The sequence below is a fragment of the Cyphellophora attinorum genome, assembly GCF_001299255.1.
Source record: "Cyphellophora attinorum strain CBS 131958 chromosome Unknown Contig11, whole genome shotgun sequence".
NCBI classification, from domain to species: domain Eukaryota; kingdom Fungi; phylum Ascomycota; class Eurotiomycetes; order Chaetothyriales; family Cyphellophoraceae; genus Cyphellophora; species Cyphellophora attinorum.
Window position 1 is genome coordinate 341443 of NW_017253239.1, and position 21542 is coordinate 362984.

At 53.7% G+C, this 21542-nt stretch overlaps 8 protein-coding genes across 8 annotated transcripts; 6 read left to right on the forward strand and 2 right to left on the reverse strand.

Annotated features, from left to right (window-relative positions):
* Nucleotides 1-322: 322 nt before the first annotated feature.
* AB675_10656 (uncharacterized protein) lies at nucleotides 323-628 on the forward strand (the record flags this gene model as incomplete). The annotated part of the gene is made up of 1 exon (XM_018139444.1): nucleotides 323-628. One exon carries the CDS (start codon nucleotides 323-325, stop codon nucleotides 626-628), a length of 306 nt encoding a protein of 101 aa, XP_018000715.1.
* A 320-nt stretch (nucleotides 629-948) lies between these two features.
* AB675_10657 (uncharacterized protein) lies at nucleotides 949-1332 on the forward strand (the record flags this gene model as incomplete). The annotated part of the gene is made up of 1 exon (XM_018139445.1): nucleotides 949-1332. The coding sequence occupies one exon, from the start codon at nucleotides 949-951 to the stop codon at nucleotides 1330-1332; it is 384 nt and encodes a 127-aa protein (XP_018000855.1).
* Nucleotides 1333-1710: 378 nt separating this feature from the next.
* AB675_10658 (uncharacterized protein) lies at nucleotides 1711-2775 on the forward strand (the record flags this gene model as incomplete). Its single annotated transcript, XM_018139446.1, has 2 exons — nucleotides 1711-2131; nucleotides 2279-2775. The coding sequence occupies 2 exons, from the start codon at nucleotides 1711-1713 to the stop codon at nucleotides 2773-2775; spliced, it is 918 nt and encodes a 305-aa protein (XP_018000583.1).
* Nucleotides 2776-4144: 1369 nt separating this feature from the next.
* Nucleotides 4145-5943, forward strand: AB675_10659 (uncharacterized protein; the record flags this gene model as incomplete). The annotated part of the gene is made up of 4 exons (XM_018139447.1): nucleotides 4145-5079; nucleotides 5130-5273; nucleotides 5533-5595; nucleotides 5628-5943. The coding sequence occupies 4 exons, from the start codon at nucleotides 4145-4147 to the stop codon at nucleotides 5941-5943; spliced, it is 1458 nt and encodes a 485-aa protein (XP_018000899.1).
* Nucleotides 5944-7041: 1098 nt separating this feature from the next.
* On the forward strand, nucleotides 7042-9723 carry AB675_10660 (Outward-rectifier potassium channel TOK1; the record flags this gene model as incomplete). The annotated part of the gene is made up of 1 exon (XM_018139449.1): nucleotides 7042-9723. One exon carries the CDS (start codon nucleotides 7042-7044, stop codon nucleotides 9721-9723), a length of 2682 nt encoding a protein of 893 aa, XP_018000720.1.
* A 516-nt stretch (nucleotides 9724-10239) lies between these two features.
* Nucleotides 10240-12691, reverse strand: AB675_10661 (uncharacterized protein; the record flags this gene model as incomplete). The annotated part of the gene is made up of 3 exons (XM_018139450.1): nucleotides 10240-10604; nucleotides 10727-11438; nucleotides 11549-12691. The coding sequence occupies 3 exons, from the start codon at nucleotides 12689-12691 to the stop codon at nucleotides 10240-10242; spliced, it is 2220 nt and encodes a 739-aa protein (XP_018000768.1).
* A 3210-nt stretch (nucleotides 12692-15901) lies between these two features.
* AB675_10662 (uncharacterized protein) lies at nucleotides 15902-17242 on the forward strand (the record flags this gene model as incomplete). Its single annotated transcript, XM_018139451.1, has 3 exons — nucleotides 15902-16407; nucleotides 16459-16689; nucleotides 16747-17242. The coding sequence occupies 3 exons, from the start codon at nucleotides 15902-15904 to the stop codon at nucleotides 17240-17242; spliced, it is 1233 nt and encodes a 410-aa protein (XP_018000810.1).
* Nucleotides 17243-20340: 3098 nt separating this feature from the next.
* On the reverse strand, nucleotides 20341-20874 carry AB675_10664 (uncharacterized protein; the record flags this gene model as incomplete). Its single annotated transcript, XM_018139452.1, has 1 exon — nucleotides 20341-20874. One exon carries the CDS (start codon nucleotides 20872-20874, stop codon nucleotides 20341-20343), a length of 534 nt encoding a protein of 177 aa, XP_018000903.1.
* Between the last annotated feature and the right edge of the window lie 668 nt (nucleotides 20875-21542).

Genomic DNA, 21542 nt, shown 5'->3' on the forward strand with positions numbered 1-21542 from the left:
AAAGCAGATTGTCATCATGTAGAGACAGCTAGAAGATGGGGCAAGTAAAAATGTCTCAGAGTCAACAGTTTCATGCTGCTCCCTGAACTACACATCTACGTCGTACCAAATCCACCTTATCAACTCACTCGCCCATCGAAAGCCGCCGCTACTTGCTGCACACCTCAGCATAGAGGCCGATAAGATGGCACGCTAGCATCACTTGGTGGACTTCACGGAAGTCTGCCGCGGCGACATCTTCACGTTTGTTATCGGCGAAGAAAAGAAGGGATACATGGTTCATTCCGGCGTGTTCACCAGGCTATCGAAGCCGCTCACGGCCATGCTCGAGAACGGCATGAAAGAAAGTACCACCAGGCGGGTGATCTTCGAAGACATCAGCTCCGAGACGTTCCGGTTGGTGCTCGAGTTCGCATACACCAACATGTATCGGCTCGAGAGGCCTATCCGTGAATACATTGATCGTGGAGAAGGTGAGAGACCAAGAAGTCCACCTCCTCGCAGAGCGAGTGAAGAGATTGATTCTGCGGAAGTCGATGAAACAATACCTCCACCGCCTCCGAGAAGACGAGAGAGCTATCGAAGTTCGATAACTGGGGGCGTTCCGAAGAGCCAAAATTCTGCTTAAGGTGCGGTGCCGATCTGTCCTGGACGGGTGAAGATTCAGGGTGTTATGCCTGTACAAAGCGCCGTCGCCCCAGCCCAGACTATAGTAGCTACGGATCTCCAGACTATGGGTCCCCAGGATATGGCCAGTCTCGATATCGCAGATACCACGAATATGACGACTATTACTGTCAGCAATGTGGACGAAAGGTAGAGCCACATGACAGCTTACGTACAAGGTTCCTGCCCTGCAAGCACTGTTCGCAATGGAAGCAGTTCTCAGATCGCCGCTATCCTGTCAGAGGAACCACACATGCAGATTTCCGGGACTATCTGTACACGATGTATCCTAGAGTCGATGTCAGTACCAACTTTGCTCAACACGTTAAGGTCCATCTATTCGCGACCGAGTGGATGATGGACGAGCTGCAAGCTTTGTCATTGCACTTATTACACCGAGATCTCTGTAACGTCAAGATCACAGACGGATCTGTGAAGAATACCTGCGCCATGATTCGAGAAGTCTACAAGCGCACTGCGCCAGCCGACACCGAATCTGAAGGGGTGGGAGCTGAGTTGCGAGAGCTCGTCCGCGACTTCGCCATCAAGTGTCGGAAATGTCTGTTGAAGGTCGAAGCTTTCAAGGACTTGCTTGAGGAGGGCGGAGCCTTTGCACTCGAGTTCATAGAAGATATTGTTGGCATGGACGACCTGCCCCTCTCCTAGATGGAAGGCAGTGTCGGCGACAAATCTTTCACAAGTTCACGAATGTGTTATTCGAAGGTCGAGACTCATTCACCCCTTCACGTGCTCAGGCTCTTGGAACCGCCTGCATAAGCCCGCACCAAACAAAGAACCTTGGAACATCACGGGCAGCAATCACCTACTAACGGCAGGCTGCATAGGCTCTCCACGGATGCGATCTTTGGTACTTAGGTATTGCCCTCACTCCTCGCGATCTTCCTTCCCGTCGTAGACAGAAGACCCTGTCCCAGCATCGAGACCCTTACATCCCTACCAGTCAACACCACTTCGCCCATCAGCCGATCCTGCGTTCGGCCTCTTCGAATCTCTCCACGTCCGTCCCGAGCAATCTAGATCAGCATGGCGACCACTATCAACTTCGAGGAAATCGTCAATGGCGACGTCTACACGTTCGTCGTTGGATCGGAACAGAAGCTGTACACATCAGTTCACTCAGCTGTCCTCAGCCGGATCTCTGAGCCGTTCGCTGTAATGTTGAGCAGTGGCATGAAGGAGTCGAAAGACAAACGCGTAGTCCTTCTCGATGTCGATCCAGATACCTTCCGCCTAGTCCTCGAGTACGCATACACCAACTTCTACCGGCCGCCCGTTGTTGAAATCAAGACAGGGCGTGGGTACCACCATGAAGAGGGATCGGAGAACCCGTTCGATACAAGCAAGGATCCTCATTTCTGCGGCTTCTGTGGGAGCGACCAGTGGAGCTTATTTTGCTGGCCGAAGTGCAAGAACGCGAGTGCTGAGGTCATTGCGGACAAACGCCGTATGTATTGTCATTCATGCGGCCGTCGTTCTTGCGACGAAGTAAGAAACAAGGAAATCACACAAGGATTTCCTTGGGAATGCCACGACTGCAAATTGGTGAAGTCTGTGCGAAACTTCTCTTTTGCTGATTTCAGGGATTTTCCAGTTCAAGGCAGGACTGGGAGCGAGTTCGGAAAATATCTGCAGGAAATGAGTCAAGGCAAGGTACCGTTCAGTGATATTCGCCTCCACGCACGGCTCTACATTTTCGCGACCAAGTGGATTATGACCGGCCTCCAGGAAATGTCTCTCCATAGAACTCATCGGGAGCTGGCGAACCGGTGGTTGACCGAGCCTTTCGAGCAGCAATTGTGTGACACGATCAGAGAAGTCTATGGGAACACATCAGCGGCTGACCAGGAATCTTCTGGTATTGGCTCAGAAATGCGAGAACTCCTACTTACTTACACCTTCCTCGCCCAGGAAAAGCTGGTCAAGTACAAGGAGAAAAGCCCTTTCAAGGCGTTTCTTCTAGAAGGAGGAGAGTTTCTGGCCGACTTTACCAGGAAGAATCTCGAAGCGGATGAAAGCTTGCGGAAGAAACGCGCTGAAGCGAAGAAAGAGAGATATGAACGGTGGTGGAACGAAAGGAAGACGACATAAGGTCCAGCTGCTTGCGAGCACGTGCCTCACGCGGCACAATGATATTGATCTTGAGATGATCAGAATGGAGGCACGAGCATGTACAGCTCGAGATCAGGCGACGGCGTCTGGAGATGAAGCCCGGGCAGATATCAAACCTGGGGATTCTGGGGGGCAAATCTTGATGCAAGGCTCAGTGAGTGTACCTAAGTAACGAAGCGATGATTCAGTCCAGCGAGAACGTGGTCGAGGTGGTCAAGGATGCGTTGCCCAACGGGGTCAATCAGCGTAGACAAGATCCATCGAACTCGCTGCGCTCAGGTTATAGGTAGAAATGCGATACACACGGTCTCTAATTTCTTTACTATCAGGATTTCACCAGCCTGTTGACAATGTCGCCCTAATACGCGGACCACCGCTCACATATCTCCGCCGACCCATCGCTCTTCGGACATAACGAGCGAGGTCAACTGAGGGAACGTCCTGCGAGGTATTTGCTAGCGACGATGTCGACTTGATACAGTAATGCACATTCACATCCTGTTCCTGAGTGTCTCGGACCTCCAACGCTGTCGCATAGGTCTGGTGCGCGGTTATGAGGGTCAGCTAGGACCAGAGCCTACGAGCAACTGCATGTGTACGACATCCTCGAGATGAAGCACCTCGCTCCCCTCCGGACGACTCATCCGCCTCAGCAGAGCGGCCTCAGCTGCATCTGTCAGTCATGCTCGCAGTTTTCAATACTCGCCGCGCTTCTGGAAGCGTGGAGCATAAGACCTTGACGGCCTTGGTATGCCTGACCCGGGGAACCGAGATTGTTACAATTCATACGTGGATTGCTTGCGAGATTCACTCCATGGCACAAATTTCACGCGGGCATTATCTCGACGATCCTGGTCAAACGTGTCGCAACAGCTGCCGCATGCTGCAGGAGAACTCGGCGCATGTCACGCGTTGACACCTCGCGAATACAACGCGTTCGCCGTCAAGAACAACGTCCATGTACAGATCCTATCACACCAGCCGAACTCCTGAATCCGACACGCGACGTCTAATGCCAACCCTCGTATTCCAACGCTAGTTTCACAACCTTTCCCCAAGAGGCTATGCGGATGACGGATTGAGTCAAACCATGACACCTGGAAATTCATATCCGAGATTTGCACCAAGACCACGCTCCTCCGCAATCCCCATCGAGTCTATTTTCGCCAAAAAGCTGGCGGCAAGCAGCCTAAGCAGGGGCACAGGCGGTGTGATGGGAGTGTGTATATAGAGGAAATATGCCTTCGGCTGTCGCCGCCCATCATTTCCACTGTTGGTTTTAGCTGGTGGGTTTTGTATAATCGCATACCAACTATAGTCGTTCTTTACATAGTCACTCTTTTGAAACATGCATTCAAGGTTGTTGCTCGCGCTGCCATTGATTGCGGCGGTGCAGGCTGAGCAGGTGTGTAATGTGGTCACGAAGACAATCGCGGGTAATACTGTCTGGGTTCCTGGGCCGACTGGGGTTGAGCAGGGAGGGCAGCATGCGTGGCTGCCGGTTGGACCTGGCGAGGACTGGTCTGATGAAGGGAAGCCTGATAATGGATCTGAGGGCCCTGGACATGACGGGCAGCCAGGCGAGGGTCATGACGGCGGACCTGACAATGGAAGCGGTCCCGGTGAGGGTGATGAGCCGGGCCACGGTCATGGCGGGCACGGTAAACCTACCTCGACGATCTCGACGACCTCCAGCACGCATGGCGGCCCAAGCAAGCCAACCTCCACGAGCTCCAAGACGTACAGTGGCCCAGGGAAGCCGACCTCGGTGACCTCAACGACCTCAAAGACGCATGGCGGACCTGGAAAGCCAACCTCAACAAAGGCCTCCACGGAGACGCCCGAGACCACCACCACAACCACAAAGAAGCACCATAGTTGGGGAGAATGGACTGTCGGACCTGGCGGAGGTGTGCTTTGCACAGCAACCAGTACCGAGTATACCGCCATCACCGAGACAGGAACCACGACTATAACTCCCGAGCCATCAACCACGATCTCGACTATTCTCGAGACAGCCATTGTGACAGAGATTGCCAAAGACATCACAAACACGTTCAGCAGCACCACGACGATTCTCGTCCTAGAAACGGTCAGCGAAGTGGTAACAGACGTGAGCACCATCGTCGAGAGCACTGTCGTCGAGACAACCGCCACAGCCAGCACGGTCGCTGCACCTGCGCTCTTCACCCCAATCCAAGCCATGTACAATGAATCCGGCCGCGTCGAGCCCATTTTCAAGCGCAACGTCACCGCCCCTTCATCCACGAAGCCGCCCACGCCGTACACATAGGAGACGCTGATCTGCCGAAGTGCACGGCCACGACAACCAGCGTGACCACCTCCACCGAGACGATCTCCCTGCTGAGCACAATCACAGCTCCCGCAGAGACAGTCACGAAAGAGACCACAAGCACATTTCTCACCACCTCCACTGTCCCCGGCACTACCGTCAGCACCACGCTTACCTTCACCGAGTAAGTCTATCCGCTTTTCGTAAGCCTGAAGAATCAGTCGACCAGGAGACGGTCTCGACCCAACATCAGAGACACATGTTTCGGATGTTGTCTCGCATCGCCTTCAGAGTCCTCTACGAGGTACTTCATGATCCTCTGGGCCATCTTTGAAGTTCCCCTGGTGGCTAATTGACGATTGTCTCGCATCGACTTCAATTCCCACTCCTGTATCCCTTGAAAATCCCTCAAGTCCCCGGTTCAGGCTAACCAATACTGGCAGCCACGCCACCGAGAAGACGACAACCACTAGCACGCTCGTCACCTCCACGACCAGCACCTCCACGTCCACCCTTACCACTGGCCCAACACCCACAGTCTACGCCGCCTGCCAGGCTCCAACATCCTGACCAATTACGCCGGCCAGCAAATCGAAGGCATCGGCCCGAACCCGTTCAGCCTGGGCTACGGCGTTGACGCGACCGACTGCTGTGTGCAATGCATGCAGTTGGACGGCGGTTGCGGTGCCGTTGCAAGAGGCAACACCGGCATTTGTTACTTCGCTGGAGTCGGCGCGGGCAAGACAACGTGCGATGGAGGCAAGACTGCGGGATTCTTCCAGACGGCGCTGCTGACGGAGGGTTTCCAGATCATGAATGGTGGCTGCGGGAGGTGGAACTTTGGGAGTATGTGAGCCTGACAGGTTGTGACTGAAACTACTGGGCGTTTTCTCTACAGCGCCCTCCCTGGCCGGGACGCAGACTAGGTATCCATCTTTCGCACTGACGCTCAGATGAGGCTCATCTCAAGCCCATCGACTCGATCAGTATAACAGTACAAAGGCGTCAGCGCCCTCCTTGGCCATGATATTCATGATGAGCACCATTTGTGGCTCAAAAATCTCAGAGGAAACGCCCAGTACTTGGAGTCACAGCTCGCCTGGTCTGGAGGCTGAATGGAGGACGCAATCGTAGGCAGCTCGTTCATTTGTGTATAGCTCGCTGTTGAGGCTCGGTCAATCCTACCTGGATTTTTCCACTTTGCCTAGAGATGCCGTGCTTCCATTAGAAGTTGTGGCACCAGCTCACCTTTGTTCGAGAAAGCACACTGGCATATGAGAATGATTAACGATAAGGAGAATGGGCACGGAAATGGAAATCCCTTGAATGGTGTTTCTGTTCCTGGGCGGTCAGTATGCAGCCAATGGGCGCGAGCTGTAGTTTTGGGTGGAGGCCGCGAAGGATTCGAGGGAATCTTGCGCAATGAGCCTTTAGTCTTAGCTACTGCAAGGCGATCAGCAACGTGGCAAGTATCCATATATAACACGATGCTGCCCACCGCAGAGCCCTTTCCTTCTCTTCGACACGTTCACCTCAAGAAAGAGGTGACATTGGTTTCCTCAGATGATATCGCATCGACCAAGTGCCAGCCCACGCAGTTGGTCGGCGCACTAACGCGAATAGGATACCACCAAGGTTTGTCATGCTCGCTTTGACTTGCCGGTGCTGAGTCTACATGATGCATTCTTCCCGTGCTGCCATGTGTGGGATACGTGGTGGCTGCGCTCACGTCGCTCCGCGGCCAGGTCCTTTGACATTTTGTTATCTTTGCTATCTAGACCACCGCACAACCTGACAGGCTCTGGCTGCGATTATCGGTTATCGTCGATGCAATCGTCAATCGCACCTACCGGGTACCTTGGATCGTGATGACTGCCATTAATTCCAGAGCCCTGTGGTCGCATATAGCAGTCGCGACCGCCATGGTGTAGCGCTCGAACCCACAGCCCGTCATGGGTGTCGAGAACGAAGCAACGCAGACTGACGACTTGCCCTCGTCGTCATCAAGCTCGGGAGCCAGCAAGAACGATCCTCCGCAGTTTGCCGACGATGCCTTCGAGAAGCAGCGAACGGAGGACTTCAATTCCTTCCAGTTTGCCGGCAGCTTCGAGAAACGGGACGCTCTCTGGGCTGGCAAGGACAGGGAAGAGGATGCACCAGAGCAAGTCTTACACCGGAGTCGCACTGTCACCTTTGGAAAACTGAAGTTGAGAGCTTCGGAGGATGACTTGCCCTCGGACTGGTGGTTCGCATCCACTGCCATCCCTCTGGTCGCCGCCACCTTCGCGCCTATGGCGAACCTGTTCTCAATCGCCGCACTGGTTGTTTCGTGGCGAAACAATATCACAACAGACACTCCTATCCTCAGGGATGCTACGTCTGAAGGCTATCCGGATCCGAACTGGTGCTACAACCTCAATGTTGTTTCTCTGGTCGTGGGGTTTATAGGAAACATGTTCCTGCTCTTCAACTTCACTCGACGTGTGCGCTATATTGTTGCGCTACCCGTCACCATTATCTGCTTTTACTTTGCATCAGGGATTTTGATCGGCATCACAGCATCGATGAACATGTACGTACCACCTGGCCAGAACCAGATTTACTCGCAAGGTTTCTGGTATGCCATTATCGCCGCCTGCCTCTATGTCCTCAACTCGATGATCTTGATGGTCAATATGGTTGGATACTTCCTTGGACACTATCCTCAGCACTTCACGCTCACCGATGAGCAACGAAATTTGATCCTTCAGACCATGATGTTCTTCATCTGGCTCGGTGGTGGGGCAGGAGTCTTCGCAACCCTATGCGACATGACTTTTCCTGACGCCCTGTACTTCTGCGACGTGACTGTCTTGACCATCGGTTTTGGTGACTTTGTTGCGACTAACGACGCTGGACGAGGCCTTGTCTTTCCTTATTCAGTAGGTGGCATCATCATCCTCGGTCTGATGGTCAGCTCGATACACAGGTTCGCCGAGGAGCTCTCAAAGGAGAATGTGGTCCGGAAACATGTAGAGCATCGACGAGTGGATACACTCTCGCGCGTTGTAACAGATGACGAAGGTGAAAAGAAGCGAGAGCACCTCGAGCACGAAATAGAGAAGCTGCATGGCGCCAGGCCTGTCATCTCAAGTCCGATCCCCATCTCCGCGCCGCCTCAGTCCGAGCCTCAATCAGCAACAGAATCACGAACACAGACTATCCAGTTCGAGGCGCCTTCCAAAGAAGGTCCTAAGCAGGACGAAGCTACGCAGACAAATGGTGACGATGATGCACCCAAGCCGCACCAGTTTCTCAACCGAGCCGTACGAACCTTAACGCGTAGCACGTTTTCGATAGCCGCGCAGGCGATGCGACCGAAGCAGAAGAAGGCGCTTGTCATGCGGAAAGAGAAGGATCGATTCGATGCGATGCGGAAGATCCAGAGCGATGCTCGCTCGTTCAAGAAGTGGTCCGCTCTGGGTGTGTCCGTCATTGCTTTCGGCATACTCTGGTGCCTGGGAGCAGTGGTCTTCTGGCAAGCCGAGATGAACACCCAGGGTCTGAGCTACTTTCAGGCACTCTACTTCTGCTACGTCTCCCTCCTGACCATCGGCTACGGCGACTTTAGCCCCAAGAGCAATGCCGGCAAACCTTTCTTCGTCCTCTGGTCCCTGATCGCCATCCCCACCATGACCATCCTGATCTCAGGCATGGGCGACACCGTCATTGCAAGCTTCAAGCGCGCCACAATAAGGCTTGGCGACTTCACGCTCCTGCCCAAAGCCGGTATGTGGCACAAATTCGTCAACTCTCAGCCTTGGCTGTATACGTGGCTGCAAGCTATGGATATCCGACGGAAGCGCAAAAAGGGCTTACCGGTGGGTGACCAAAAGCCTGATGTTGATGCGGACGCACCAACGTTGGAGATGCTCGCTCACGAAGACCTAAGCGATGGGCACATGACGCGTAGGCTGACCTTCGCAATCCGTCGTGTGGCCGACGATCTGGTCAGGTTTCCTGGCAAAAGATACAACTATGAGGAGTGGGCCGACTTCACACGTCTGATACGCTTCACCAAGATGAGCGTGGAGGAGCTGCAGCGTGATGAGGACGCTGAGGGTGTCATAGAATGGGACTGGCTCGACGAGAACAGCCCCATGCTCAGCGATCAGAGTGAGTCCGAATGGGTGCTGGATCGCCTGTGCGAGAGTTTGCTGCGGTGGCTGAAAAAGAACTGCATCGGCACAGACGAGGCGGGCCACGAGCTGTCACAGGAAGAGAAGGAATATGCCGGACTCACACGGTCCCCTACACTAGTCAGATCGAATACGCTTTCCAAGCAGATGTCGAAGAACTCAAGGACCAACATCTTGTCAAGACAAGAGTCAGAAGGCCGCTCGACAGGCGCAGCAATGCTCGAGTTCATCACTGGCACACGCGACGCCCAGTCTAGCGGCGAAGCGATCTGGAGCGACAAGGCACGCGCTCGGGCGGAGAAGAGGCCTGACCAGGAGCGCAGGAGGTCGAGTACGAAGGAGCGGAAGGGGCCGTTTGCGCGACTCACGCATGGGCGGGCTGCGAGGGCGCCGGCGGGAGGAGCGGTAACGCTAAAGGGGCGGTCGATGGCGCGGTTAAAGGGAGGTGTCTTTTGACGGAATACCGTCGTGTATATATGCCTAGAGCCACCTGCACAGTTTTGGATCGGGCCCCACCCTACCCTACCCATGCCGGATTGGTCTATCACGCATGTTGGCATGGCTTGTAGAACGTACAAAAGCTTCTTGATTCTCTGATCAGTGCCGTCCAATTGTTTCCTTCTATGCTATCGTCGCGCGTGATCTCTGCACGTCTTGACATTGTTCCATGTCTGGTAGGATGCTTCTGATTGACTACATTGCCGTTGGACTTGAGGACCTAGGGCAGCCTCCTGAAAAGTGTCTACCTTACGTACTTAGTAAACACGTCGTTCAGGAATCGTGTCGCAATGACACCTGTGAGCCGAATTGATAACATTTTAGATATTACATCTTGTCTACAGAAGTAGGCATGCCTGGATGTTAGTCTCAGCAGCCGAGTAAAGCTTGCAAGATCGGACTGGTCTGCTCTTTGCAGACCACACCGCCCATTCTCAGCGACATCACCATCTGTATCAGATTCCTAGCTGTATCTCAGCTGGTCCAAAAGCTCTGCGCCGCGCTGCTCAATAGTCCGTGAGTGCTTCGCTGATCCCATCCGGCCTTCCCCATCAGCTTCCCTGTGCTTTGAGCGGCCGAGTCCGTTAATTGGGTTCTCGCGAATGGCAATTGCTCCCGATATACGCTACGCTGGCTTATACTGCGCTGGCTCATGCTGCCTCGACTCCATGCCGCATGTGGCTGCGAAGACTGAACGTTCGGCAGACGCCCAGTATCACCGTTGTTGATCCACAGTGGCGTCGAAGCCGCTGTTGTGGCAAAGAAAGACTCGGCGTGCTCTCGCCACTCATAACTTTCTGAGCTTCTGAGCTGGCCCATAGCCTTGGCTGGGGCAGCACCTGCAAGGGCTCTCGGTTCACAGGGGTGTGCGGTGGTCGGCCGAAGCTCGAAGCGCTCCTGACATGCGATTGCATCGTGGCGGCGCTTCGCTGTTGTGGAAGTGAAACAAAGCTTCGATTACTCAGAGCTGCATTGCCATGGAGCGACACAGGCCCGAGCCCATCGTCGATGACGCCCTCCATAGGGCTCAGCCGGGATATGAAATCTGTTTCTGAGGGCAGCGAGGGATTGGGCACGCTCTGTGAAGGCGGCGCAAATGCTGGGTACATGGACGCATTGACGCCCGTAGGTATCGAGATCGATGAAGAACGTCCCATTGATTGGTGATCCGATCGATCGGGATGATGTGATTGTGGCAGACTTTGATACATGGGCGCTGGATTCGATCTGTATCTCTCACCCTGGGGTTGATGTGTGGGCGGTGAGAAGCTAAAGGTTTTGACCCTCCGATTGAAATCCTCGTGGAAGACGTATTTCATCCATTCCTCATTCTCAGATCCCGTTCGCCGACCCAAGGGTGTCATCTGCCTGGCCGAAACCGAGAGAGGCCCTGCCGGTGCGCTCAGCTGATGATCCTTTTTTGCTTGTAGAAATCGCTCGCGCATGTTGACATTTTCGTCAGCGGTGGATTCCCTCTGGCTTGTGTGAAGGGAGGGCGGGTCCGAAGGGGTGTGTTTGGGATAAGTGTCCAGATTTGGAGTGTCTGAGTCCATCATCTTTTGCCTCTTCCGTGGTGGCTCTTGTCCGGAATGCTGCGAGGGAACCGAATTTGATATGTCTTGTGGTCCCGAAAACGGCGGTAGTGACGGCTCGGAAGGACTTACGAGATCGCCCTGTTGTCTAGTCGAACTTACTTCGTGTGACCGCGGCAGGGAAGGTGTCGAAAATGTGAGGTCGCGAGGCTCCTGTCTTGGTTCCGACCTAGTTGCCGTTCTAGTAGTACCTGACGATCGATCGTGAAACGTGGCAGAGTGTCGACAAGAAGCCGGCTCGAGCCAGCTCGGGCACTTGTCGCGTCAACGTGTTGATGGTCTTGAACGGCACTCCTTCCCGATGCAATACCATCACCAATCAAGTCTCTAAAAATGGCATCAGAGCTCTCATCGCCATTTGCTTGTGAGAAATGTCGACTGACGTCAAGCGTCGGGGTGGATCTGTGATTGCTCTGAGCTGCGTCAGTAGCAACATTCCCTCCGTCCTTGCCTCCAGGCCAACTCTGCCGATGCGATGTAGCATCGAACGGGTTTGATGAGCTCGACGCCTGGCGAACAATCGAGGACGAGCGGTCTTGCACCTCGTCAAAGTTCTTCATCTGTCGGGCTTCGCTCAGAGGGATAAGGAACGGATTGACGTTTTCCTCCGAGATCTCCGCGAGGCTGAGCTCTGCATGGTCGCGCTGATACTGAGGAGCTTCGCCTGCACGAGAAATCGTGGACTCTTTGGTGGCAGCAACATTGCTAGGAGCAGCACTAGCCGTAGTCTGAGTCTGATGGATGTGTGAGCCAACACGTATACTGCAATCGATTTGATCGAGTTCAGATATATGCCCATAGGTTTGACCTTCTCTCAGCGCTCGAAGCTTTGTCTCGGTTGGACGTACTCTGCGATCTTCTCGTTGAGCTCGTCTCGGGCCACTCTTCTCTGCGTTGGTTTTCGAAACCTTTCTTCGTCGACCAATCTCATCCATCTCTGCCGGTGATCTAAACGAGATCGGGCGTGGACGTGCGAGTGCCAACCCGGACCAATCTCTGTGCTTCAGCAGACGCCGGCGAACGTGTTCAAGAGGATCATCTGGCCGCCTGTTGTCTTTCTGATGAGTCGCACTGTTGTGGCCACCAGCTATTCCGATTTCTGGGCGGTTGTGGGAACTGTTGAGGTCCGATGGGAAGAAGTGGCTGGTCACTGGGCGTGGAGGTTCAGAGGCGACTTCAGGTGCCGCTTGCTGATAATGACCGAGCGCCAGAGGAGAATGTGCTTTTGGGCCTTGGTTGATGCGCTGCCGGGCGAAGTACTGGTTCTGTTTCTTGCGAACTGGGTCTTTATTGGCTTTCGTCGAACGATTTAGCTGCCCAGACGTCCAATTCATGGTCTGTCATACCCGGACACTGTGGCGATGTCGGTGGATGCGTTCTGTTGATGCGAGTGGATGCTTTCGACTAGGCAGTGGTAGCAACATGTGGTCTTCGTGTAACAATATGTCAAGATGCAGGCTAAAGTACCTACCAGTATTCAGGGCGACGAGCCGATGGTTCAGAGACAAATCTGATGGGCCTGCACGAGGCCGAAGTACAATGGAGGTATAATTAGTGAGGGAAGGAACACACTGCTCCCGCGCCTCCCTGGACATCGCCCTCGCTAGCTACCTTCCCATCACCGTTGCCTAAAGCAGGCAATTATTGTATCTCGCGACACTGCAAAGGGCTCCCGAGCACCACATTCAACACATGGCTCTCGATAGCTATGTCCAGGCAAGTACACCTGGGCACTTGATCAAATCGCTTGTGTCAGCTCTTGGAAACGTTTCTGAGAACCTGCATGCCGTCATGACGATCTCATGCAGTCGAAACTACAATCCAGCATCCTGTACCAGGTGAGTTCGGAAGCTCTTCCTCAACTGCTCAAGATCCTCCCCATGGATATCTGGCTGTCATTTAAAAGGGTCATCCTCCAGCCGCTATAGATGCTGAGGGTGACGGGTGGGAAGTCCCGAGGAAGTGCTTTGTAAAGACGACTGATTTAAGTTCCTGAGTGCCCAGCCCTGGAGGTGGCCGCAGGTATGCCAAGCGATAGACGAAAATTCCACAAAGCAAAACAGCGATTCCATCTTTCTACGCACCACACAGCACCTTGTGCGTAAGGCGATGAAGCCACTGCTGATTCGGCGTGATGGGTCGTACTTTCATCGTGCCGAGTCGCCTTGAACCCAGTAACTATGGTAAGTTCTACTCGCCATGTATCCATGGATGACAACCCGAACACCATGATGTTACCAATTTTTAAAGCATAGTTCACCTGAGACAAATCGTCTTTGAACGACAACAATCTACCATCATCAATCTTTCTGAAAATCAGCCCCTCGTCCGCGGTCTTCTACGATGCACCAAAGCAGAGAACGCGCTGACGACCGTACAGATTGAAGATACGTCCCTAAGCTACGAGTCGTGGTTGGACATGGTTTCACTGATGCTGCCCAATGCTTCGTAGCCCGGTAGGCTGCTTTGCTGGGTTGAGGAACAATGTACTTGTTGCAAAACTGAGCCTGGCAACGCACTGTACGGTCGAAAGTCCCGTGCTGCTGCTCATCTGTGAACACTGCAGGCGTTGCTTCATCAGTCGAGCTTTCGTAGGCAGCAGAGACAACGTATCCAGCATTTCTTCCTGGATGCAAGTCTGGAACAGGCTAGATCACTGCTTGTGTCACGGTCTACGATCGATCCGACCATTCAAATCATTTACACGAGAGTTACAACCACAGCTAGACACTGTGTACTGAATGTCACTACTGGACCATGGATCCGTCGTGGTAGGCCGGAGAACCCCCATCGAGACGGCTCGATTCTCAAGTTGCATTCGATGTGGTCGGTCTTTGGAGCCTGCAAGCCAGTATGGAAGGTCCTCTGACGATCTGCCACGTCAAACATGCATGAAGAGGTCGCAGCGAGTCAGCTCGATCTGATGCAGTCGCTTGCATGTCGTCACATCAGATAGACGAATCCAGAAGCCCCTGATGATCCCACAGCCTGTTGAGATGATCGTCATTCGGCGGTCTCTCGCGGGCGGAGTTTTGCTAGCGGCATGTCTCTCAGAAGCAACTGGCTCAGGACCCTGGGCGTTTTCTAGGCGGCCCACGACGCCCGGTCCGTCCCCACTGACACCAGCTGTCACATTCCCACTTTTCCAACTATCCGTCACCGCCCACATTTTCCTTCTCCTTTAAAGTCTGTCAATCTCGACTTCTGCCCAACCTACGATTTCCACCGTCTTAACCACTTTTCTTCCCAGAGAAGATCATCGCCGACAAGCACTGTTAATGATAGCGTGATATTTCACGAAGTTCACTCAAACCCACCATTGGAGAGGCCACTGTTTATCCCAGGAATATTCCACAGGATTCCCAAGGACTATCCAGAGGATTTCCCAAGGCTGTCTCTTTTGATCTTTTGTTTCGCGTCAGATCAGGGAGTTCAATATTTTTCTCGTCCCAGAGGAATCGACAAACCATCCGGACCATTGCTTCGCCAATTCTCTACAAATCCAAGGATACCCTTCCAAGGGCGGAAAGACCAACCCAGGCATCGCAACTAGTGTCATTTCTTCAGTCGAACAGCTTCAGCGCCTGTCACCATCACAGTCAAATCCAGACCAACAACAAGTGTGATTGAAAGACCATACCGGTCTACTTGGATTGGCCAACTGTGTACTCGTCTTCCTGGCCCACGTCGACCACCCGCTCCCCTTCTGTGCCTGACAGTTCTTCACCATTGTCAACGACATCCGGGAACTCTGGACATACCCAGGCCACATCTGTCCAGAGAACCACTGCGTCCAACGTGTCGCACTTGAGTTCCATTTACAGGTATATTGCACTCCCTCCCTGTCAGTTTTCTACCTTGTCGACTGCGATTATGCTCCTGGATATCTCGGAGCACCTCGAAATCCTTTTGGATCCACTACCTGGGCTGTCTGTCGATGACTGCTCTGTGAGGCGCCCTTGGCGCTCCGTTCAGCTGACTTGTGTCGCGAACGATGAATAATGACGTGCTCTTGCACACCCATTTTATGGCCTACAGGAGTCGTTGCCGCACTGTTGTGTACCAGAGATTTCCGGATTGGCCATGCTACCAAGGCGCATTCCTATTATCGAGTTCTGACGAGAGATGTTGCCAGCGACGAATGCAACCCAGCTCACGTATCTCATCTTGGCCTGACCTAGTTCACACTGAGGTTTGTACACCGGAATCAGAATCACCCTCGTTCGACAGCAGGTTGCCGCGGAACATCACTCCATACAAACGCGGACTGGCCATGTCATTATCCTTTCGGCTGCTCATGAGTCTGTCCGACTCTGCTACATTCCAAAGCATGACAATATGACCTACGCCAGAACTGTTTTACAATGCTCCAGGCACATACGGGGTCTTGCGCGCGGACTGGATCGGACGGCATCGCTTTTCCTTGGTCGATCTCGTAGTTTGAGCACAGTGGATGCTGACTCGTAATGTTCACAGTCGTCCCAACTAAAGGTCTGGACTTACATACAATGATGCCTTACCGGCAACGACAAATTCAAACCACAATGCAAGGCCACAGCTCGTACCAGAGCACCACACCAAGGTACCCGGATTTGCCACAGGACTTTGATGCATCATACCTTCCTATCTCTGCACCAGAGCTACAACACTACGAGTTGACGTCATATGTTCCAGCTACGCTCGTCCGGTCTTGTATGCCTGGTGAATTCGAATATTATGCTGGTATGGAAGGTCCTGGATCTGCCCCTCTGTCCGTGTGCGGTTCGTCGACAGTCGCTGAGATCTCCCCACCTCAGTCTGAGGCTGGTATTTCGCCACATGAATGTGAAGCTGGTGCCAACGTTTTTGCCTGGTCTGTCGCGGAATCTTATAGCGGCCCATTCGTCCAGGAGTCAACCTTAGCGTCTGCTTATGACACGTTTCCAATGGAATGGCCAATTCAAGCGCCCAACACACCGCCTCCGGAACAGCAGATCACAGCCCAGATGACTGGAGCTGGAGAGCCGACCATCTGTGAGAACCTAGGCCCTTCGGCTTTGCAACACATGACGTTAGTTCATACCACACGGCCCTATTGCGATGTACTAATGTAGGCCTTTAGCAAATCACGGCGCTCGCCGCCGAGACCACTTCGACCATCTAATGGACGCAGGAACTCGGAAGACAGCAGCGATGCGGACTCAAGCCCGTCAAAAGCAGACAATGAACGCATCAATTACCGCACGGATCCTCTATATGACATGGACCCAGATGCCGACGGATTCTACCACTGTCCCAAGAAGAGCGAGACCAAGTGCGATCACAAGCCAGTCAAACAAAAGTGCCTGTTTGCGTAGGTCTCGCGTCCCAACCCAATCATTGTAGAAGCTAACCAAGCTCGATACAACAGCAAGTTTCTGGACTCCCACCTCAGGCCGTATACATGCACACACGCCGCCACCAACAAGGACTGCGAGGATCTGCGTTTCTCCTCGAACGCGTGTCTGTTCCGGCATCAGAGAGAGGCACACGGGATGCACAACCATGGGATGCATCCCTATCTCTGCGACTTTCCGGATTGCGAAAGGGCCAAGCCTGGCAATGGATTTCCACGCCGATGGAACCGACGAGACCATATGAAGCGTGTGCATGGCTACGACAGCGATGCTGACAGCCGGACCAGCCGCCATGGACCGGTGCGCAAGCACAAGAACAAATTCAGCTCAGTGCCCATGAGCCGGAGCAGCTCTGCCAGGTCTTTGCCATATTCGAAGCACCGGCCGGACGTGATTGTGCACCCTACCCAAATGATGTACACTCCTATGGAATACCCCGTGCCCTTCATCGTGGACCAGAATTTTCTGCTTGATCCATGCTTCGTCCAGTACCCCGGACAAGAATATTGAATGATGGCAAACAAGACTCATGATGTCTAATTGCATACTTGGCCACCATACCGTCGGATCCCAGTCCACACATGGCACAGCAGTCCAGAGGATTATCTCTGCCCGGATCAGAGACTCATCGGGCGTTCTCCCCGATTCAAAGTGGTATCAGTCCCTTTGCTTAGGCCACATTTTGCAGCGCCCGCTCCTTTGCGGTCCACGCTGTCGCTTCAGGACAGGCCACCCTCACCAGGACTGGATGCAGCGTAATCACAACTCTGCCAGAGGTGATGCTGTAACCATTGGCACCCGTTGCCACGAGAGGACGACCTCGGATGCACATGGCTTCCTGCCCGTGCTTTGGCCCGACGTGAAGTGGAAGGGGAGGCGTAAAGCCCAAGTGCTGGGCCTGGTGGTAGGATACATGAAGTACGAAGGCATAAGTGAGGAGGGCTTGGTGCAGAATTCTGGACAACGTGTATGACCTAGATAGATCCTAACTGCCACACCGGCATGCGTGGTTTGTAGGCAGTGGTGTTCTGAATATATTTGACTGTGTGCCAGTGTCTTGCCATCGAGAGGCAGCATTCATTCCTGGAACGCCCCCAAAAGCCCAAGAAGCGTCCCGCAGATTGTTCACGTGGAAGTTCCCCTCACGATGCCGGCCTAATAAATTTTGTCGGATCTTTTTGGCGTGATCATCTACTCGAGCAATTCCTGCCATGCCTGTAAGAAACCATACTGCCTTGACACGACGCCGCTAACTAACTTGTAGAGCTGATAATCGTCACTGGACTCCCCAGCTCCGGCAAGACACACCGAGCCGACCAGATCCACGAGTACATTTCCCACCGTCTGGCCCAAGATGCACCGAATACAAAACGCACCGTCTCCATCGTAGCGTCCCACCACGCCAGTCGAGACTCGCCTTCTTCACAAGACGACCACAAAGCAGGTAGCCTCCGCGATGAGGTGTACAACACCGCCAACCGCGAGAAGACAGCACGCGCGGAAGAGTTCTCCGCCATAAAACGCGGCGTCTCGAGGGACAATGTCGTTATAGCCGATTGTCCCAACTACATAAAGGGATACCGCTACCAGCTATGGTGCGAGGCCAAAGCGGCAAGCACGAGGTGTTGTGTGGTGCATGTTGCGGCGCAGGAGGATGAGTGTCGGAAGTGGAATGAGGAGCGGTTGAGGGCGTATGGCCGAGGGAACGAGCTAGAAGAGCAGGAGGCGGAGCAAAAAGACGGTGTTGGAAAGGCTGGAAAGGACGTCAGAGGGAATCTCGTGCCTGAGAGCCATACTACAATCTATGGTGATCGAAGTACAGACCAGCCACCGCGGACGCACAGTGCTACGCCTGAGGAAGTACCAAACAGACCGCAGGCGGAAGACACCATGACGTTGAAGTCCCTCTACATCTCGTCGCCAGACAAAAACAGCGAAAGGCCGTCCATCCGCAATGATGCGACCGATGAGCCTCGAGAGTCGTATCTACCCTCAATACAGCCCGCCGACCCCTCCACAAGACCACCATACTCTCCTACGACGCTGACCTCCCTCTCGATGCGCTACGAGCCACCCTCGCCCTTCTCAAGATGGGACACACCACTCTTCACCATACCAACCACTGACACCCATCCACCGTACGCAGCCATTTTCGACGCCATCTTTCCATCACCAACGAAGCCGACATCGAAGAAGGCACTCTCCCAACTGCCAGCATCCGCACGCTCAAATGGAACTGCGGGATCGGCCACAATTCACAATTCGTCCTCCTCACAGCCAAGCACAACCGCCAACAACGACAACGACACTTCCACCGTGCCAACAGACATAGTCCGTCCCCACGCAGCCACCGTCCTCCCAACACGAACCTCCGCCTCCGCCCTGCAGCTCCTCGAATCCAGCACGCTGCTCGTCGTCCGCAGCCTCCTATCCGCAGCACGCGCCGCCTCTGCAGCCGACGGCGATGGCGGAGTCGTTACTTTCAGCGTCACCCCGCTCTCCTCCATTGCTGCCACCGCCAGCCCAACAGCCAACTTAGACCCCTCAACGACCACACGTCCAGAAGAGACAACCACATACACGATCACGATCTCCCCAGGAAAGAACATAACCCAGCCTTACCTCCAGCAGCTGCGTCGGAAATACACGGCGCTTCAGCGCGGGCGGATCGCGCACGGTCAGGGCTATGTTGGTGCTAGTGGTGGGGAGAGGGGACGGGAGGAGGTTATCGAGGGATTTGTAAGATTTCTGGACTCAGAGTTTGGTGACTCGGATGAGTGATCGAGTGGCTGCAGAGGCAACGAGGGTGAACATGGCCCGAGTAGTCTGAAGGGATCCTCGTGCAGGTAAATATCGAGTCAGATTTTGAAAGACCTGCATTGGGTTCATTATCCAGTCGCAACTATGCTACCTAACTTGCTACAACGGAGGCATACGTAGCCTGGCCGACTTAGTACCCAAAGAGCCTTTCTCATTAGGATTTTCATTCGTCGACTCGCCCATCTGCTCGTCTGTGTCCCGCAAATTAGATGTGCCTATTGTAGGCCAAGGTCCTCTCAATTATCCTTGTCCGGATCAATGGCGATGATAAGTGGCCTCCGTCTGGAACTCCTCGCAAAAAGAAATCTGTTTCCGATGATGGTCATGATGGTGAGATCTTGTCTTCATTCCGCCTTACGCCTTATGCAATGTGATGAAAATAAGAGTGATATTCCTGTGCTGACATGTGGTACACAAGTGGGTATGTTGCAGAGTTGAGAATGGGGGTGAAAGCCAATTATGAGCCGTTGTCGTCGTCGTTCTCGGTCGATAGTGGTTGAAATCGGCAGCCTGAGTAGGCCGTCAGATGTTGTTGTAGACCGCTTCCAGCCGTATAGCATTGCGTACCGTGACCGATCTTGTTTTGGACACAATGGTCGAGTCCGATATCGAAGATTGCTTATGGTTGGGGAAATCCGGTAGAGTTTGTGGAACTCGTTATGGGGCCCCAGGCCATTGTAATCACATGTCTGCTTAGACGTGTAAATTGCCTCGGTGATCGCAAAATATTGATAGCTGTCGCTCAGTATGAAAAAGTGACGAGGAGTTGTAGCAGTCGACGACGGCGTTCATAGAGTGACATCACCCATATCGCGCATAAGACAGGCGATTTGGGCTCGCTTTGCCGCTTCGGCTAAGAAATCGGGCGGCATCTGTGGAGCCATAGCGTTGACGTTGCGTGATTGCGACATCGAGTTGCTGTGAGGATGTAGATGTTGTGGCTGTGCCTGCTCTTGATTCTGCATGAATGACTGCTGCTGGAAGGCAGATGTGTTCTGATTTTGTTGTTGGAATGGGTTCGGCTGAGAGTGCGTCCTCGAGAAGAAGGGAACATCGTTCGTGGAGGGAGAGGGTAGAGGAGCGCCGAGATGCTGCTGCTGCGACATCATGGTATTCTGTTGCAGATGCTGTGCCTGTAGGCGGAGATTATTCTGCGGCGTCGATGGTGGTGGGTTGAGGCCGTCGGTGCCAGGGCTCGGGTGTGATGTAGTAGAGGTGCTCGATGGCTGTGAGAAGGCGAAGGAAGGTGTCGATTGTGAGGCGAGGGCGCGAGCCGGATCTTGAGCGAGACGAGCACTTCTTCGTGGAGAAAAGGCACTCATTATGAGGCAGAGCTCGCGAGAGCGAAGGAAGTGGAAGGAAGGCGCCTGCGACGGGCAGGAAAGTATCAGGCCAGAAATTGACTTTCGAACAAGGGCCGAAAAGGCAGGCGCGGGAAGGCGATGCACGGAGATGCGCCGAAATATTGTCTACGGCGTAAGTACCACACAGTAGCCGAATACTCGATGTCAGATATGTGGCGACGGGTTGAATCAGATGTCGACCGAAAAGTCGATCAGATTCGTGAGTGAGGATCGATGTCCTTGCAAACGCAGGTGCTGCGCGATGTGATCGGCCGATGAAAAGCGGGTTGACAAGTTGACAGACGTAGTGACTGTCAGTTACCTATTGGAGCCGTGGGGAGAGCAGCGAAAGCTGGAGGTTACCACCGGATGTTGCGTGCTTGGGGAAAATAAAGTCTGGGCGGGATGAGAAATGCTTTCTTTTCCGGCTGAATGCTGAGGCACGTATTGATGCTGATAGCGATGCCACCGAAGAGAGGCAATAATAACAATGGCGAAATGTTCGAGTGGCCAAGTCTCGAGCTGTGACGGCGGCTGATGAGACGGTAGGCGGCTTTCTGGAGAAAGGCCCGAGCGTGATCTGACCTGTCCTTCCCCAGTATTTAGGCGTCAAAGAGCTGCCGCGGTATCACGGGGAATTACTTGTT